The sequence below is a fragment of the Ctenopharyngodon idella genome, chromosome 5 (assembly GCF_019924925.1).
Source record: "Ctenopharyngodon idella isolate HZGC_01 chromosome 5, HZGC01, whole genome shotgun sequence".
NCBI lineage: Eukaryota > Metazoa > Chordata > Actinopteri > Cypriniformes > Xenocyprididae > Ctenopharyngodon > Ctenopharyngodon idella.
In genome coordinates this window covers 36763628-36780349 of record NC_067224.1, presented here as the reverse complement: position 1 = coordinate 36780349, position 16722 = coordinate 36763628, and the positions used below count along the sequence as shown (strand labels likewise).

The window sequence follows — 16722 nt, the reverse complement described above, 5'->3', positions numbered from 1 at the left end:
TTCCCTCTGATTTTAGGGATAAGTTATGGGTAGGGTTACAGTAGGTTTAGGGGTAGGACTAAATTTTTGGACAGGAATGTTGTTCCAGGATCAACAAAATATGTTGAACCAGAAATGCGGCTAACTTGGCAAAATCAGGATGTGCGCATAATGTACTACTATTCCATTATGTATAAATATCGATTTATATGTAAGTATAAAAATAAATAAAATAAATATAATAAATAAAATATATAAATTACTCCATTATCCCTTGACCAAAGCTTTTGAACTGCATTTTTTCTTATTTTTCCATTACAAGTCACAATTTATGATACAATTTGTACACATGCATGGACACGAGAAATATTTTCATGAGTAACCATTTCTAATACCTTATTTTTGCAACAATGTACAAAATATGTCCATAAAAATGTTGACCACACTGAATCTTTCAGTTTTTATCAGCAATAATATAAACTGAGACGGCACTCCTTTTTCTAGTGACCTTCATTTGAACGCTTTAGCACAGTGAAACGCTATCATCAGGAGACATCTTGCAGGACACAAGAGGAAGAAGTTTGGTGTGTGTGTGTGTGTGTGTGTGTGGACAGTCTCTCACCAGACTCGACGCAGTCACCTCCCCGTAGGTCAGACCATTTGGCAACACGAGGAAATGTTCCTGTTCTTTACTAACACGCATCTGCAGAAAGAAAGAGACGCTTTTATTCAAAGCAACTTATCACACTTACAGGAACAATCTCCCTGGAGCAACCTTAGGTTAAAGGGATAGTTCACCGATGAATGAAAACATCTGACATTTACTCATCATGTCCTACTAAACCGGTACAGCTTTTCATAATATTTTCAGAGATACTGACTTACATTTCTGTCTGTGTTTCACACAAAGCTATAGTTACACTGACAAGTCCTAAATTTTCATGTTATGTTTTAGTCACATTTGAATAACTTGTTAGGAATGAAATAGCATCAGCATTCTGCTTAATATTTCTTTTTGTGTTCTATGAAAGAAAATAAGTCCTAAGGGTTTAAATGACATGAGGGTAAGTAATGACAGAATTTTCATTTTTAAGTGAACTATCTCTTTAAGAGTCTAGGTTTTCACACTTCTTGTGAAGATCAAACCAGTAACCTTGTTACAAGATCACAAAATCACATCCGATTAGGATAGGCTTTTTAAAACACTCAAATCCCTATAGGCTGAGCGAAGGAGAGATAGGAGACATGAATAAGTATGCTAACGTAAATGCAGCAAAGATTATTCAGTATTCAGCTTAATGTGCCCCTAGAAGTGACAGACTGGCAGCTGTGTGCAGTTATTATAAGTGCACTATACGTGAGCTTACTTTTTTTATTATCATAAGCACAGGTTATATAACTGTTAATAAGCAGACACATACACTGCATTCAAAAGTTTAGGGTCAGTAAGATTTTTTTTAAAGAAATGTATTCTTTTATTCAGCAACGATACATTTAATTGACTGAAAGTGACATTAAAGACATTTATAACTTTACAAAAGATTTTTATTTTAAATAAATGCTGTTCTTTTTAACTTTCTACTCAAAGAATCTGACAAGAAGTCTCAGTGTGGATTTTTCTTGAGCAGCAAATCAGCATATTATAATGATTTCTAAAGGATCATGTGACAGTAAAATTCGACATGAATACATTTTAAATTATATTAAAATAGAAAACTGTTCTTCTAAATTGCAATAATATTTTACAACATTACTTTTTTACTGTTTATAAATGCAGCCGTGGTGAGCATAAGAATCTCAGACCCTAAACTTCTGAACAGTAGGGCACGTTTTAACTTAATCAAATAAATCACATTTACTTTCAACCTTCATTACAGCCTGTTTAATCAATCAAGCTCTTAGATAAAAGTTGTCTGATCAGTGTGCAGGGAGCACTTTTCAGGAGCCTTGGCCTACTGACAGAAGTCTTCAAGGGTCGTGTTTCCTTACTGTGAGGCACGTGTTGGCCAGCTGGGCCCAGCCGTACAGATCCACCAGACGGTGTACGCTAGCCAGCTTGCAGCGCATCAGTCTCTCCCCCTTCACCATGGAGCCCGGCTCCCATCCGTGCAGATCGTTAATGGGGGTCACCATGGTAACGGCTGTACAGGAACGAGGAACAAGAGAAACAGCACAAGTGTGTGTCAACGAAAGTCTTAGTCATGAAAGACTTTGTGTAAAAAGAGCAGCACTAGTTAGTCTACTGCAGTTGAAGTAGTGCCTTTTTATGAAAGAATCTGTGAACAGTTCAGTTTTACTGAATTCAACTGAATTCACCATCTGAATTAAATTCATTAAGTTTGAAACTAAAACTCCTCTTATTTGAAAGTGTCTAAATAAAAGAATGATGCTCATGGACACTGAATAAAACAAAAAATCTCACTGGGCAATAATAAAACTAATACCTTTTTGCTTTACTCACCCTCAAGCCATCCTAGGTGTATATGACTTTCTTCCTTCTGATGAACACAATCGGAGCTATATTAATAAATATCCTGACGCATCCGAGCTTTATAATGGCAGTGAATGGGAAACAACGAGTATGAAGCTCAAGAAAGTGCATCCATCCTTTCCTTATTCAACTTAGGAAGAAAGCGTAACTGACGTCGCATCAGTTACACTTTCTTCCTAAGTTGAATATGGAAGGCGGTCTGGCGGAAGCTAGATATCTTACTTTATAACTTGTCAAATATGGATATTTTTCTTACACAAACACATCACTTCGCTTCGGAGGACTTTATTAACCCCCTGGAGTTGTGTGGAGTACGTTTATGATGAATGGATGCACTTTCTTCAGCTTTATACTCGTTTCCCGTTCACTGCCATTATAAAGCTTGGATGCATTAGGATTGTGTTCATCAGAAAGAAGAAAGTCATATACACCTAGGATGGCTTGAGGGTGAGTAAAGCTTGGGGTAATTTTCATTTGAAAGTGAGCTATTCCTTTAAAAGAACCATTTTTTACATTGAAGTTTTAATCATGTAAATTAGAGCTGCACGAAATTGAGAATCATGATTTTTTGTTTGTTTGTTTGTTTAAAAGAGAGATTATGATTCTCCAAAGTTTCTGAAAAGACAACTAAACAATAACGTCATTTACAAGAGGTTCTGACAAAATGTTAATTGCTGCCATTCACTTGCTGCATTACTGGATGAATCAGCATATTTGAACAAATCTCTTGAATGAATGATTCAATCACAAATACATTTTTTTTTTTAACTCTTTCCCTGCCAGGTTGTTTTTTTTTTTTTTAAAGTTGCCAGTCATCGCCAGCATTTTTTCACAAAAATTTAATGGCCCCCAGAATATTTTGCTGTATGAATATCTGAACACGCAATATATCGAAAGAAAGAACAGAGCCTCTGCTTTTAAACAAATAGAACTCTGTTTTATTCTAGGTTCATGCATTCTTTTTATATCAACACTTGAATGTGGGTAAGTTTAATAAAAAAAAGCAATATTTTGAACACATTTTTTTCAAAGACTACAACATGCATAATCAATGCTTTTATCGCTTGTTTCTGCTCCGTTTTTGTCTGTTTTGATTGAGAGATTCTCTGCTTTTCAGAAAATGCATAATAGCGCCCCCTACCGTATAACAGTGAAGACACAGAAAGCCGGAAAAATCCGTCAATGGCGGGGAAAGAGTTAACAGTCACTTGTCGCCACCTACTGTGTACAATCTTTATTTGAAGCGCCATGTTACTTTGTGATACGTCACATATCATTTTTGTACAGCACTTTGGTCAGTTTTGGTTGTTTTCAAATGTGCTTTATAAATAAACATTGTATTGTATTGTATTGTGCTTTCAAAAGGTGATTTGCTCTATTTTGATCGGTACTGTAGACATCAGTGTTTATATCCGAACTGTAAACTTTTATCCCAAGTACTTCTGTGATAATCTGAATTATTGTAACACAGAAATAATCATAGGACATATTCCTATGAAATAATCATGACATTCATGGAACCATCAAAGCCAATAAAGAACTTTTATTTTTTAAGAGTGTAGTTAAATTAAGTCATGGGTTACGTACTGGATGGAGCGACAGGCAGGGCGGCCGGAGATCCGTGAGTGGCCATGAAGTCTACGATCTGTCTGAGAGCCCACAGATTGGAGGAACTTCCTCCTTTCTTCATCTGCTCCTGAATCAATACATCCAGCTCCTCTCTAAAGGACTAACACACACAAATAAAATTCAGTCATTTAGCAACACAATGCACTAGTACACACAAATAAAGGAAAATGCACATTGTGCACATTGGTGGTTGATAAATAACATGTCCATGATTTTTTTAAAGCAGCATTTTAGGTGAAAATGTATATTTATGTTTTAGGAAAAAAAAATATTATGACAGATTGTACCTGGTAACCTTTTTTTTTTGTTGTTGCTCTTTTGCATTTCACTTAAATGGTCTATTGAACTGCAATGATACACTGTATCACTGATATGTAATTAAAAAAAAAAGTATCATGAAAAAGTACACTACTGTTCAAAATATCAAAAATACAGTAAAAATAGTAATATTAAAAAAGTACAATTTAAAATAATATATTTTAGCAGTTTTTAATATATCTCCAGTGTCACATGATCCTTCAGAAATCATTCTAATATGCTGATTTGCTACTCAAAAAACTTTTCTTATTATTATCAATGTTGAAAACAGTTGTGCTGCATAATACTTTTGGGGAAACGGTTCCATAATTAATGTAAAAAAAAATTTAGGCTTTGGTTCTACATGCTGCATTAGAGCTTAGAGCCTTTTTTTTTTTTTTTTTACATAATAATCAACACATATTGTGACAGTCTTTATATAGAAGAGTTATATATATATATATATATAAATATATGTGCAAGAATAACTTAAGCAATCATGGTTAAGCACGCAAAAAGATTTAAGGAAGGAAACCCTTAATAATTCACTAAGCAAATTTTACAATGATGCAGTTTAAATTTTGAATACTGAATTCTGTGCTGAATCAATAGAAGACTAACACTGATACTTTTTAACATTTAATCTTAAAGTTCATAAAAAGTGTAATGTTTACAAAAACTAACAATAAACAGCTGAACAAATCTTCAAAACAAAGTTTGAATGGTGTGCTTTAAGCGGTTCAGGCTGAATTAACTGCACATGTTTAACACTGAAGGTCAGGAGTTTATAATAAAGTTTACTAGAACTAGAATGTTTGAGGAATACCAATATAGTTTTAACTTGTAAGCACTGTAATAATCATACAAGAATCAGAAAGTGTTTTAAAAGTTTTAAATTAAGCATTAAACTGTCACTGCTTCAAACATAATGTCACACACAAACACAGTATAACAGACATAAAGCCCAGATAAAACAATACATTTATGAACATACGGAAACAAACAGCAGGAAGAATATTTGAGTTGCAAGTTCCAGTACAGTCCACAACAGAGAAAGAGAGAATTAATCATCCTCATATGGAACGTTGAGCTCTTCAGTTCTGTCCTTCATTCAACACGTTCCCTCCATTCTGAGTGTTTTTTTAATTGTTTTGAACCCACACCTAAAACTCCCTGCACTATCTATGCTTTCTCCTCCCCTGCTCTCTCGCTCTCTCTCTCTCTCTCTCTCCAGCTGCAGCTGTCAGTGGTGATTCAGGGCAGATTATATCTGAGCTGTGGAGATAATCATATCTTTGGGAACCTAATGAGGGGGAAGGGGAGAGAGGACATATAGGGATTGGAGGCAGGACATTAAAGGGTGGACAGAACAGACGAATAAAAGGAGGCAAACCGATGTGGGACCTCTGCGGATGGGAGATATGCTGTTTCACTGAGCTTTTTGAAAGCTTATAGCAGCCACTTGAATGCCTGTTCACTTCTACAACCTCACTCATTATCATATCATTCCCATTAGAGTGCAAAAGCAGGATTCTGAAAGTAAAAATCCCATTCATTCTTTTCCGTAGGGAAATGTATTGATGGCGTTTAGAACCTTCAAAACAAAGATACCACTGAAATACTTATAATCAATTACTGTAAGTCAACAGTTTTATATTGTACTGTAGTTATTGTGATTTAATTGAGTAGTTGATTTTTGTCTTTTTGTTCAGATTTTCATATCCTACATTCGCTTTGACTCAAATGCTGTAATGTTGCAAGGAAAAAAATATAGCATAATTGAGGAAAACAGAGCAGGTCTCTTCAAATAATAATAATAATCTTATTAATACACTCATAATATTTTCTATATATTAATATTATCACTGACATATTAATATATAAATACTGTTTATTAACTTTAAATATAAAATATTTATTGTTATTATTATTATTATTAATTGGAAATGACTTAAATTAATGTCTATACACTGTTAAACTACTTATATATTAGAATGTACTACAATGAACTTCAAACATCATTTGAACAGTTTTATATCATACTGTAGTTATTGTGATTCAGGTAAGTAGTTTTTTTTCATATACTTTTTTTTGCTCTGACTCAAATGTTGTAATGAAAATATATCATATTTGAGGAAAACAGAGCAGGTTTCTTCAAATAATACTACCAGTAATTTCAAATAATAATAATATTTCATATATTCATATATTAATACTATTATTGAAATGTAAGTAACACTGTAAACCCTAACACTCAAAATAATTAATTGGTTTGAGTAGGGCAAACTCAAATGAAAAAAATTAATTCAATCAAATTAACTTTTATGAGTATTTAGAACATTCTTTTTCATTTGAGTTCATGAAATTATCACATTTTAAAGGGTTAATTCACCCAAAAATGAAAATAATGTCATTTTTTACTCACCCTCATGGCATTCCACACCCCTAAGACCTTCGTTAATCTTCGGAACACAAATTAAGATATTTTTGTTGAAATCCGATGGCTCAGTGATGCCTGCATAGCCTGCAATGACATTTCCTCTCTCAAGATCCATTAATGTACTAAAAACATATTTAAATCAGTTCATGTGAGTACAGTGGTTTAATATTAATATTATAAAGCGACGAGAATATTTTGGTGCGCCAAAAAAACAAAATAACGACTTATATAGTGATGACCGATTTCAAAACACTGCTTCATTAAGCTTCGGAGCGTTATGAATCTTTTGTGTCGAATCAGCGGTTCAGAGAGCCAAAGTCACGTGATTTCAGCAGTTTGGCGGTTTGACACGCGATCCGAATCATGATTCGACACGCTGATTCATAACGCTCCAAAGCTTAATGAAGCAGTGTTTGGCCATCACTATATAAGTCATTATTTTGTTTTTTTGGTGCACCAAAAATATTCTCGTTGCTTTATAATATTAATATTGAACCACTGTACTCACATGAACTGATTTAAATATGTTTTTAGTACATTAATGGATCTTGAGAGAGGAAATGTCATTGCTGGCTATGCAGGCCTTATTGAGCCATCGATTTCAATAAAATATCTTAATTTGTGTTCCAAAGATGAACGAAGGTCTTATGGGTGTGGAACGGCATGAGGGTGAGAAATTAATGACATTGTTTTCATTTTTGGGTAATTTTAAGTTTAATGTATGAATTAACCATCTCACAAATTTAAGAGTTAAGAGCAATTAAAAGGTATGAGTACAAAACTGAAATCTGCCAGTTTTGCTTAAACTTTGAATTTCTTAACTTAAAATATTTGATGTAACAGATTACCTCAAATTTTTTTGAGTTTTGCCAACTTATTCAGGTTTACAGTGAATATTAAAATTAACTTAATTTTTATTATTAATAATGATGTAATCGGCTTTAATATTGTCTTTTTGTTCAGATTTTCAGACACATTTTACTCTGAATCTTGAAACTTGCGATTCATCTCAGCGGTGGTTGGCTTGAACTCTATCTTGAATCCCTATGGAGAAAATCAATGGGGAAAATCCTTCCGGAATCAAAGCTGCTGAAAAAGCAGACAATCAAGAGTTGTGCTCTTTTAACCCATAAGGCTATGAACACAAATCTGTCTCATTTCTCAAATGCAAATATATTTGCTTCACTCATTAGTACACACTTCATTTACTCACAGGGCTTTGCAGGAGACTGGAAACACGTTTCTTGAGGCCGCTGGACGGCGTTGACTGCTGGGGAGACTGGACCATTTCTCCCTCCAGACATTCTCCGTCCACAGGACTATGCTGGACCGGAGTCCCTTTAGGGGTGGGAGACCTACTCATCTTCTTTTCCCCAGTGTGGAATAGAGGAGAAGAAGGATAGAAAGAAAACAGAGAAAAGGAAAAGGATAGGCAAAGCTGGACCAGGCGAGATTGCTAGATGGGGGGATTGGACAAAAAAAAGAAATACAATATTTAAATAATTCTGTTATAATCTGGAGTTATGGTAATGAAAGATCCCAATGCACATCATGGAAAAGTTATTTTACATATATGTGCATATGAGGACATATAGTCATGTGTGCATATTAATAATAAACACATGCAAATGCACACAGGCAGTCCTGCAAATACTAGATAAGTATTTCTGCACACCACACCCAAAGTCATCTGGGGGCCGCACTAACTGTCATATATCTAAATACACAGAGTAAGAAGTGCTGACAGCAATATGCAGTTCTTTATGTGCATTAGTAAATGTGATCGATTAGTTTGCTTGTTTAGTCGAGGGAGGTCTATTTAAGAAATTGCATTTAGAGAAATCAGTCTATCACTGTTCCAGGATGTATAAGAGATGATTGACAGCACATAATCTAAGACCTTGATCCTAATTATCTTTTATTTCTCTCTCAACATTGTACTTCTATTCACATATGCATGCTATAAATAAATGCTCCTTCAGCCTGCACAATAAAATGATGGCAGTGAACCAGAAACATCACCTGAACTGAATATTCAACCATGTCTGAACTTTCATGCTTAAAAGGTGATGCAATTTTCTTTGGTGTTAACCTAAAACACACTTATCTTGGTTTAATCTGCAAGGCAATTATAAGTAAGCCACTCGTAAGTTCAGTTCTCAAAAGTGTAACCACTTTAGCTCTGTGGTGCTTTCAAAACATTGCTCGGTTTGTTTGACAGCACTGACTCAAGCAATGGTGTTAATTTGGGATGGAACTACAGTATCCGTCTGTTTGAAAACAATTCTTATTGTTGCTAAGGATATTACAATCAGACTTACACCTTAGCTTGAAACATGTTGGATGAAAAAACAAAATGCAAGAGGCTTGCTGGTGGACTCTTTTAACTCAGATAAGTAATAAAAACATTTAGCAATCAGTCAAAACACTGTAGCAACCACAGCACATAGCAAATACAGAAAATTTCATAGCAAATGCCTTGTTGATGCCAGAGGCCAGAGGAGAATGGTCAGACTGGTTCGAGCTGATAGAAAGGCAACAGTAACTCTAACAAATAACCAGATCAGAACCAAGGTATGCAAAAGAGCATCCTTGAATGCACAAGTCGAACCTTGAAGCAGATGGGCTACAGCAGCAGAAGACACACCGGGTGCAACTCCTGTCAGCTAAGAACAGGAAACTGAGGCTACAATTCACACAGGCTCACCAAAATTGGACAATAGAAGACACTCAGATGATAGGGTCAGAATTTGGCGTAAACAACATGAAAGCATGGATTCATCCTGCCTTGTATCAATGGTTCAGGCTGCTGGTGGTGTAATGGTGTGGGGAGTATTTTCTTGGCACACTTTGGGCCCTTAGTACCAACTGAACATCGTTTAAACGTCCATGTCCATCTCTGTATGACCATAGTGTACCCATCTTCTACTGGCAGGATAATGCACCATGTCACAAAGCTCAATGACAATGAGTTCACTATACTCAAATTGCCTCCACAGTCACCAGGGCCCTCATTTATCAACAGTGCATAGAAAAGGTTCTATATTTTGTCCTACGAATGAAATTTAGAATGTGCTTAAGTACAAGAAAATCCGTATTTATCAAACGTGCCCACGCAGTTCTTACTAATATGAGTAAACAATCATTGTTGATAAATCCCACATGTGCGTAAGTACCATGCTCGTTCACGTGTGCGGTCATTAGCATTAGGAAACGCCTCCAATGAACCATACATGGTGACAACACTTCCCTTTAAAAATCACGTGATTGTGTTTTTTCCTCACCGCAATAATGGCAAAGAGAGCACTCTGTGCTCTCACCAAGCAGATCAGTACGATCTTGGAAAACGCGCTCTCTGCGGAGCGCATTATTTGGCAAGTCTTCCAATAACGCAAGATAAGCCATTGTACTGAGACAAACATTTTTAACAGCTGTCTTTTATAGGGTTTGACACCAATTACATATCGTGTTTAAAACTAGACAAATTATAAATTGAGTGTTTTATAATTAAAGGAAACACAGGACATATGTGGATTGCTTAATGCATACTGTGACACTCTTAAATGCTTTTTATGTGTGGTGTCGCTATTCTACCACTAGATTCTCTGCGTAAGCATGCTCAGAGGTGTGCTTATATTTACACACATTTCTACGTACAAGTACAAGTTGGTGAATCCCACACTTTGCGTGAAACTGTTCTTACGCACTCATTACGCACAAATCTGTCCGTACGCACCGTTGATAAATGAGGGCCCTGATCTCAATCCAATGGAGCACCTTTGGGATGTGGTGGAACGTGAGATTCACATCATGGATGTGCAGCCGACAAATCTGCAGCAACTGCGTGATGCTATCATCAGTGTTGGGGTAACGCGAGTTACGTAATCAGATTAATTTTTTCAAGTAACATTACTTTTAAATTTACAACAAAATATCTAAATTACTTTTTCAAATAAATAATGCTAAGTTACTTTGTTTCTCATTTATTGACTGACACCTCTCCTGTCCCCATGTTGAGAGAAATCGGGAGTAAGTGCAGAGGCGTTGTGTGCGCTGTGTAAACATGATGGTTATTTTAAGACTAGTTCTAGATGAGTAATGTAAGCTTACATTTACTCATTTACTACTTCTCCTGCGTTCTATTCTTCTGTATTCCAGAATGGCAGCACAGCTGAAAGGTTTGTTTGTTTGAGCTGCGCACTCTACTGTACAGCCTGAGGCTTATTCATTTTACTTTTGGTGTGAAGGGGCCTTTACATTAGCCAAAAATAGAACTTTTTTTGTTGTTATAAAAACAAGCAAACAAACAGCCCAGCCCAGATGAGAAAAAGTAACGCAAAAGTAATGGAATGCATTACTTTCAATAAAAAGTAACTAAGTAATGCCATTAGTTACTTTTTTAGGGAGTAACACAATATTGTAATGCATTACTTTTAAAAGTAACTTTCCCCAACACTGGCGATCATGTCATGTGTGTAAAGGATGTAGTAAAAACAGTAAATATTCAGCATCATTACTACAATCTTTAATGTCACATGACCTTCAGAAACCATTCTGATATGCTGATTTGGTGCTCAAGAAACATTTCTGAATATTATCAATGTTTTAAACTGTTGTACTGCTTTGTTTTTCTTAATTAATAGAAAGTTCAAAAGAACAGTTTATTTGAAATATTTTGTAATTATAAATGTCTTTACTGTCACTTTTGTTCAAATTAAAGGATTAGTTCACTTTCAAATGAAAATTAGCCAAGCTTTACTCACCCTCAAGCCATCCTAGGTGTATATGACTTTCTCCTTTCTGATGAACATTATCGGTGAAATACTAATAAATATCCTGACAGCTTATGGAAAAAGTGTAACTGACGTAACGCCTACACCTTCTTCGTAACTTGAATACGGAAGGCAGTTTATGATGGATGGATGTGGATGGAAGCACTTTCTTCAGCTCATACTCATTGGTCCCATTCACTGCCATTATAAAGCTCTGATGCGTCAGGATATTTATTAATATTTCTCTGATTATGTTCATCAGAAAGAAGAAAGACATATACACCTAGGATGGCTTAAGGGTGAGTAAAGCTTGGGCTAATTTTAATTTGAAAGTGAACTAATCCTTTAATGCATTCTTGCTGAAAAAAAGAACTGTAATATGCTAAACTTGTTTTTAATCATCTATTATAAATGTCACTCTGATTTTTTTTCATCCAAAATAAAGCACTGACATATCCAAAGTATCTGAGTTAATGCACTAGCAGTCACAGCATCTTTGTGTTTGCTAGTCTGTCAGGGGCTCAGGTGCTCTGGGACCCCTACTAAGAGGTCCTCTCTCTGGGGAGACTGTATAATGAGTGGGGCCCCTTTGGATCCAGACACCAAACCGGCGCCGCCCTGTCCTGTCCCTGGATCAATTTCAAGCACAGATTTCTACTCTAGTGGATCCAAATTAATCAGGTCCTGCTGCTATAACAGCAAACTATCACCAGTCTGCACTTATTATTGTCTTCAACTTTAATCTCAAAAACTTGAAGAGCTTTGGCTTCTGCTACAGCACGATTTTGATGTCAAGCTGAGGAGGGATGAAAGACATGTACATGTGTCTGTTACTTATTGATTGGTCTGAAACAGAGCTTTCCTGACCGGATGAGGGTTTTCTCCCCCACTGAGAGATCTTAATGCTTGTAGGAAGTGGGGAGAGAGAGATGTATATGAGGGAGATGTATAATGGTTAAAGTGATGCTGGATTGATTGGAAAAGAATCTTATAATTAAGTTAATGTGTGGTTCTGGGTGCATTCACTTCTGTATAATGCACTGAGAACTCACTGACCCATGCACAAAAAAAGCAAACCTACCATGAATTGAAACATTTTCAGGAAAGAATAAAAATGAGTTTTAAAATAGGTGTTTTGTCTACCCTACTCTCTCTGTCTCTGTTTCCAAATCCATCCTAAATACACACACAATGTATGGACTTTTTTTCCTCTGTTTGAACATTTTTTTGGTCATAAAGGGATAGTCCCTCAAGTTCCAAATCTGAGATTATTTTTCTTCTGTTGAACACAAAAGAAGATATTTTAAAGGATTAGTTCACTTTCAAATGAAAATTAGCCCAAGCTTTACTCACCCTCAAGCCATCCTAGATGTATATGACTTTCTTCTTTCTGATGAAAACAATCTGAGATATATTAATAAATATCCTGACGCATCCGAGCTTTATAATGGCAGTGAACAGGGTTCACTAGTATGAGCTGAAGAAAGTGCTTCCATCCATCATTAACGTGTACTTTACAGGGTTCCCGGGGGTTAATAAAGGCCTTGTGAAGCTAAACGATGCATTTGTGTAAAAAAAGAAATCCATATTTAACAACTTTTGAAGTAAAATATCTAGCTTCCACTAGACCACCTTCCGTATTCTACGTACGAAGAAAGTGTAAAACTCTTGAAGTTCAAAAAGCTTACGCTACATTCTACGCCGTCCCTATTCAACTTACGGAAAAAGTGTAACTGATGCAAAGCCAGTTTACACTTTCTTCATAACTTTAATACAGAAGGCGGTCTGGCGGAAGCTCGATATTTTACTTTATAACTTGTTAATAAGGATATTTTTTTTAACACAAACGCATCACTTAGCTTCAGAAGACATTTATTAACACCTCAGAGCCGTGTGGAGTACATGTTTATAATGGATGGATGTGGATGGAAGCACTTTCTTCAGCTTATACTCGTGGGTCCCGTTCACTGCCATTATAAAGCTCGGATGCGTCAGGATATTTATTAAAATATCTTAGAATGTGTTCATCAGAAAGAAGAAAGTCATATACACCTAGGATGGCTTGAGGGTGAGTAAAGCTTGGGATAATTTTCATTTGAAAGTGAACTAATCCTTTAAGAAGATAATGTTGGTAATCAAACAGTTGATGGTAGCTATTGACTTCCATAGTAGGAAAAAAAAATACTATGGAAGTCAATGGCTACCGTCAACTGTTTGATTACCAACATTCTTCAAAATATCTTCTCTTGTGTTCAACAGAAGAAACTCATTCAGGTATGGAACAACATGAGGGTGAGTAAATGATGACAGATCTTTCATTTTTGGGTGAACTATCCCTTTGAGAGGCAAGATTGTGTACACACTTGTCAAAATCGTTTTCCATGATGAATTTTATTTTTTCATGGGACAACATGAACATCTAAACGGCACTAATAATGTAATGTAATTTAATGTAACCACCAAAAGATACAGAAGACAGAGATAAAGACAGACAGTCAACATTAAAATGCATGTAAAACTACATTTATTTACTTTAAATATATTTTATTTATTTACGAATGTTTAAATCCTACACTCTAAAAATGCTGAGTTAAAAACAACCGAAGTTGGGTTGAAAATGGACAAACCCAGAGGTTGGCTTGTTTTAACCCAGTGAATGGGTTGTTTTAACCCAGTGGTTGGGTTAAATGTTTGCCCAGTGTGCTGGGTAGTTTTATTTAACCCAACTTTAAAATTTACTGGCTGGATTAAAATGAACTCAAAATAGGTTGGAAATTAAAAATCAGACACATAATTACTAGAGGCAACAATAATAATCAAACAGTGAACATTTATTAATAAGCAATTTAATAAATGTTTGTATAATTATTCATTAAATGTATTAATAAATGTTCATTTCCAACATACTTCGGGTTCATTTTAAGTTTTAAACAATAGAGTTAAAACTACCCAGCAGGTTGAGCAAACATTTAACCCAACCACTAGGTTAAAACAACCCATTCACTGGGTTAAAACAAGCCAAGTGCTTGGTTTGTCCATTTTCAACCCAACTTGGGTTGTTTTTAACCCAGCATTTTTAGAGTGTACAAATGTTTATTTTTTTACAAATATTTTAGCCCAAGGTATGCCAACCTGGGGAACTGCAGGGGGCTTGTGACTTGATTAAGGAGCTAAATAATTAGCTAAATAAAAATGAAAAATGTTATAGTTTAAAAAATATATTTTATTTGTTTACCTGCATGTCACATGACCATTAACTAAAATCAGAGAACCATGAACATGGGTGGTCAAATTGTTTCAATTAACTTAAAATCTTAGAGGGTACTTAAAGTAAATATTTTAAGTTAAATGGGTTTGACTGACAGAAAAAAAGTTTGAAAAAAAATCCCTGTTTTTTTTTTTTTTTTTTTAACGTATAGAATAAAGATTATGATCTTTTATTTAGTTAAAATCTGTATTGGAGAAAGAGATAGTCTAAGATCTAAGTTTATTACACCCACCCCCTCAATAATACATCTCTCATAATTTTCCAAATCATTCCTTCACCCCTGCAGCTGAACCTCATGGAAATTAAATGAATACATTATTGTAATATCCATTAATTCTTGATGTAACAAAAAGATCATTAAAAGGAAAAGTAGCCAGCCGACCATAATAAAAAGGGTCATATCATCTATATTTGGCAGAGGTATTTGGATTTTCGTACTGCTAGAAATTGAGCAGAGATGGCCTGTGCCACCCTCTTTTTCTCTCTAGGGCTCATAATCCAGGGGGAAAGAGTCATGTGTCACGCCCACTTCTTCCACAGAAAACAACACCCTTTGAACCGCTATGAGAGAGGGTAGACATGCATCAGCTGGTGACAAAAGCATCATCTTAACTGTTAAAAATGATACTAAAATTGCTGCTTTCTCGTTAAAAAGGCATTTATAGATTCATTAATTTATAAAGCATAATAAACCGTGCCGTGTCGATTGTTTTGTGCGATAGCCGGTGCTCGGGGCCTGTACGCGGCTGCCTAGCAACAACACGAGCCCCGCTGCATCAGCACCAGCAGCGCGGGGCTCAGCCTCCGGGCATCAGTACAAGAGAAGGCCACTGGAAAAATTAAAGAATTTTGAAGGGGGCATGACATTTTACACAGCAGAAAATGTCATATCAAAACAGCACAAACGACATAAGCCTGCTTAAAGTACCCCACCCCCCCCAAAAAAAGGATTACCAAGCGTTTTCCAGTCTACGCGCAGACTCCCAATATTATGGCGCCTGAAAGTTGGAGCATCATGCCCTCGAACAATCACTCCAAGGCATCTGATTGATAAAATGCAATACCGTTTACCAATAGTAGGCAAATATTCAGATTACACCACAAACAAGCGTATTTAAACTATAGTCCTAACGCATTCTGGTTCCATTTTCTTCAGTTCTGAGTGAGTGTTTAACCTGTATAAGGTTTCTGATTATGGTGTAATTTATCTTGTATTATTATCGTGCACTCATACAATATCATGGCAGTCTAACATCACATAAGCAGCACTGTCACCATGAATGTGTTGGACGCGTGGGGTCCAAAATTCCTCCATACACATGTTCATGCACTATTGATTAAATTCCAAGGAAATCTCAACTATTGACTGAAATAGTGATGAAAAAATGAAATGAGGCAAGAGATGCTTACCTTACAACATCCTCTCCTCTTTGTCCTTTACGCACACAGTCGCACTATGAATCTACAATGTAATGTGTCAAAACAGCCGCGTGCACCAAGCAATCGATAATTAGTCTTGTTTTCCAGTATGAATGGTATTGTTTTGGGTCTGTGTTTTCCTAGACCTCCGCATCCCCTCTGTTTTTTTGACGTTTATTGCAGGCTGGACCATCCCACGACCACGCCTGCCAGATTCATGACCTCCTCACTGTCTACATCCAGATCCTGCTCTTATTTTTTTTACAAGAACCTTGAGTTTGTTCGCCTGTAGTGGAAAAATACTAGCACACGTAAATGAAACGAAAAGAGCCGGAAGGTTTTTTCCACCGCGGGGCATTGAATAGCGTGGATTTGTCGGATCACAGATGATTTATTCTGGATGTCTTTCCCTGCTGAATGATGCAGC

General features: G+C 35.9%; 1 protein-coding gene across 5 annotated transcripts in view; it reads right to left on the bottom strand.

Annotated features, from left to right (window-relative positions):
- add2 (adducin 2 (beta)) overlaps positions 1–16722 on the bottom strand; it is a 31631-nt gene extending 14909 nt beyond the window's left edge. For 2 of the 5 annotated variants that reach the window (XM_051894848.1, XM_051894849.1), the window contains exons 1-5: positions 16287–16722; positions 8050–8292; positions 4058–4199; positions 1969–2120; positions 602–682 (exon numbers count right to left, since the gene is read on the bottom strand). In XM_051894848.1, the coding sequence (XP_051750808.1) occupies positions 602–682; positions 1969–2120; positions 4058–4199; positions 8050–8199 (525 nt within the window). In that variant the 5' untranslated portion in view covers positions 8200–8292; positions 16287–16722. Of the gene's footprint in view, positions 1–601; positions 683–1968; positions 2121–4057; positions 4200–5390; positions 5636–8049; positions 8293–16286 lie in introns of those variants that run through there. The other 3 variants (XM_051894851.1, XM_051894852.1, XM_051894850.1) reach the window with 3 other exon arrangements.